Source organism: Orycteropus afer, unplaced genomic scaffold, assembly GCF_000298275.1.
Source record: "Orycteropus afer afer isolate SDZICR_OR568_19922 unplaced genomic scaffold, OryAfe1.0 scaffold00622, whole genome shotgun sequence".
In the NCBI taxonomy this organism is placed as follows: domain Eukaryota; kingdom Metazoa; phylum Chordata; class Mammalia; order Tubulidentata; family Orycteropodidae; genus Orycteropus; species Orycteropus afer.
Window position 1 is genome coordinate 418,836 of NW_006922209.1, and position 1,970 is coordinate 420,805.

Below are 1,970 nucleotides of genomic sequence, written 5' to 3' on the forward strand. Positions count from 1 at the left end.
CCCAGCTGACCATTCACTGGATATGAAGAAAACTGAGTCTGAGAAATTAACCTGGCCCAAACCTCCCATTTTGGAGATGAAGAAACTGAAGCTCTGAAAGTTAAGACTTGCCCAGAATGACACCATGACTTTGTGCCTGTGTTCAGGTCACTGGAACTTGGGTTATCACCTTTCCAGTCAGAAACACTTTCTCCCACAGCCACAAGTCTCTTTAACAGTCTTGATTCGGTAAAGGGCATTTGCACATGTGTTTCCGTGTTTTAAGGAGCCCTGTTGGTGCAATGGTTAACTACTGTGTTAACAAAACCATCAGTAGTTCAAACCCACCAGAGGCTATGCTGGAGAAAAGACCTGGCAATCCGCTCTTGTAAAGACTATTGTTGTTGTTGTTAGGTGCAGAATGAAACACTTGCCCAGTCGTGTGCCGTCCTTACAACTCTGGCTACCCTTGAGCCCACTGCCACAGCCACTGTGTCAATCCATCTTGTTGAGGGTCATCCCCTTTTTCGCTGACCCTCCACTTTACCAAGCATAATATCCTTCTCCAGGGAATGGTCCCTTCTGACAACATGACCAAAGTAGGTGAGACGAAGTCTGACCTATAAAGATTACAGCCTAGGAAACCCTTTGGAGCAGTTCTACTCTTTCCTATACTGTTGCTATAAGTTGAAGTTGACTTGATGGCACACAACAACCACTGTCCCAAGCTCCAACTTCCACTCCTTGTAATCTTCAAAGTATTTTCTATCTAAAAGATAGAAAAACATATTGTTGAATCAAATTCCATGGCACACCAGCCCCTTACCATAACCATGGATTGAAGCAACTGAATTAAATTGTTTTGATTCATCCAAAATTCTCTTATGGAAAAGGGAATGAATATTAAGCTGAGAAACAGCAATTATGGTAAGTCCCCAGGGTCAGAAGCATCCAACTCCAGAACAAAGTTATGTAAATTTGTCTTCAATTTGAAACAATTGAACCAACGCCTGTTTGCGACAAGCTCTTCATGACAAACACCTTCACTTGCTACCTGTGCAGTTTTTAAATCATGGAAAATCTTGCAGCCTTTCCTTGCACTAGAATAAGGCTAAACAAGAACCACATGAACTTGTTCTGCCCTTACCTACAAATTTGACTTAAAAATACACTTAGGAGCTGATCTCATTGTAACCCAGGGACTGCCTGTATTTGAAAAGCTTGATAATGCACTGCATTTGTCTTGGCATAACTAAGAGTTCTGTATAGAAAGTTTGGAAGAAATGGCATCAAAATAAATATATATTAAATTGAACCTGAGTGAGATCTGAAAACTAACTACTCCTAACTATTTTGTTTTTTCTAGAGTGTGCTGTTCCTGCCTCTGAGTTCCAAGAACACAACCAATTTGACTCATGACCCTGGATATGAAGAATTATTGACTTCTTAGAAAAAAAGGAAATATATTCTCCAGAAAATTGATCTTTATGACAATATATGAAATCCAACGATTGCAAGAAAGTAAAATTTGAGTTAGCTAAAATGTGGACATTTTTTTTATATAATGAACATTAAAAAAAAAAAAAAAAATCTTGTTTTCCTGTCATTGAGTATACAAGTTCAATAGGGGTCTTTTGATTTCTGTGAAGTTGGCTTGACCGAAATATCTGAACTGTAAATGCCTATTTACTAGACTGGCCAAGTAGGAGCCCTGATTGCACAATGGTTACGTGCTTCACCACTAACCTAAAGGTTGGTGGTTTAAACTCAGCCAGCAAGTCTATGGGAGCAAGACCTGGTGATGTGGCAGGCTGTGCAGGGCCTGGGAAATGATTGCATCTAGGAGCAGCAGGGAGAGGTTAACATAGACTGAGGGAGGGCTCGTGTAGGTACTGGCATGTGCCTAAGGACCTCGGGCTCCGAGGTGTAAGGAACGGGAGCTAGTTAGTGAACATTCTGACCTGGGTGGTAATGTAATCAGATGTGTGCTG

General features: G+C 41.0%; 1 protein-coding gene across 1 annotated transcript in view; it reads left to right on the forward strand.

The window, feature by feature from the left end:
* LOC103210530 (membrane-spanning 4-domains subfamily A member 6A-like) overlaps positions 1 to 1,429 on the forward strand; it is a 17,662-nt gene extending 16,233 nt beyond the window's left edge. The window contains exon 6 of the mRNA XM_042783058.1: positions 1,346 to 1,429. Coding sequence (XP_042638992.1) covers positions 1,346 to 1,429 — 84 coding nt within the window. The remainder of the gene's footprint in view (positions 1 to 1,345) is intronic.
* Positions 1,430 to 1,970: the final 541 nt, after the last annotated feature.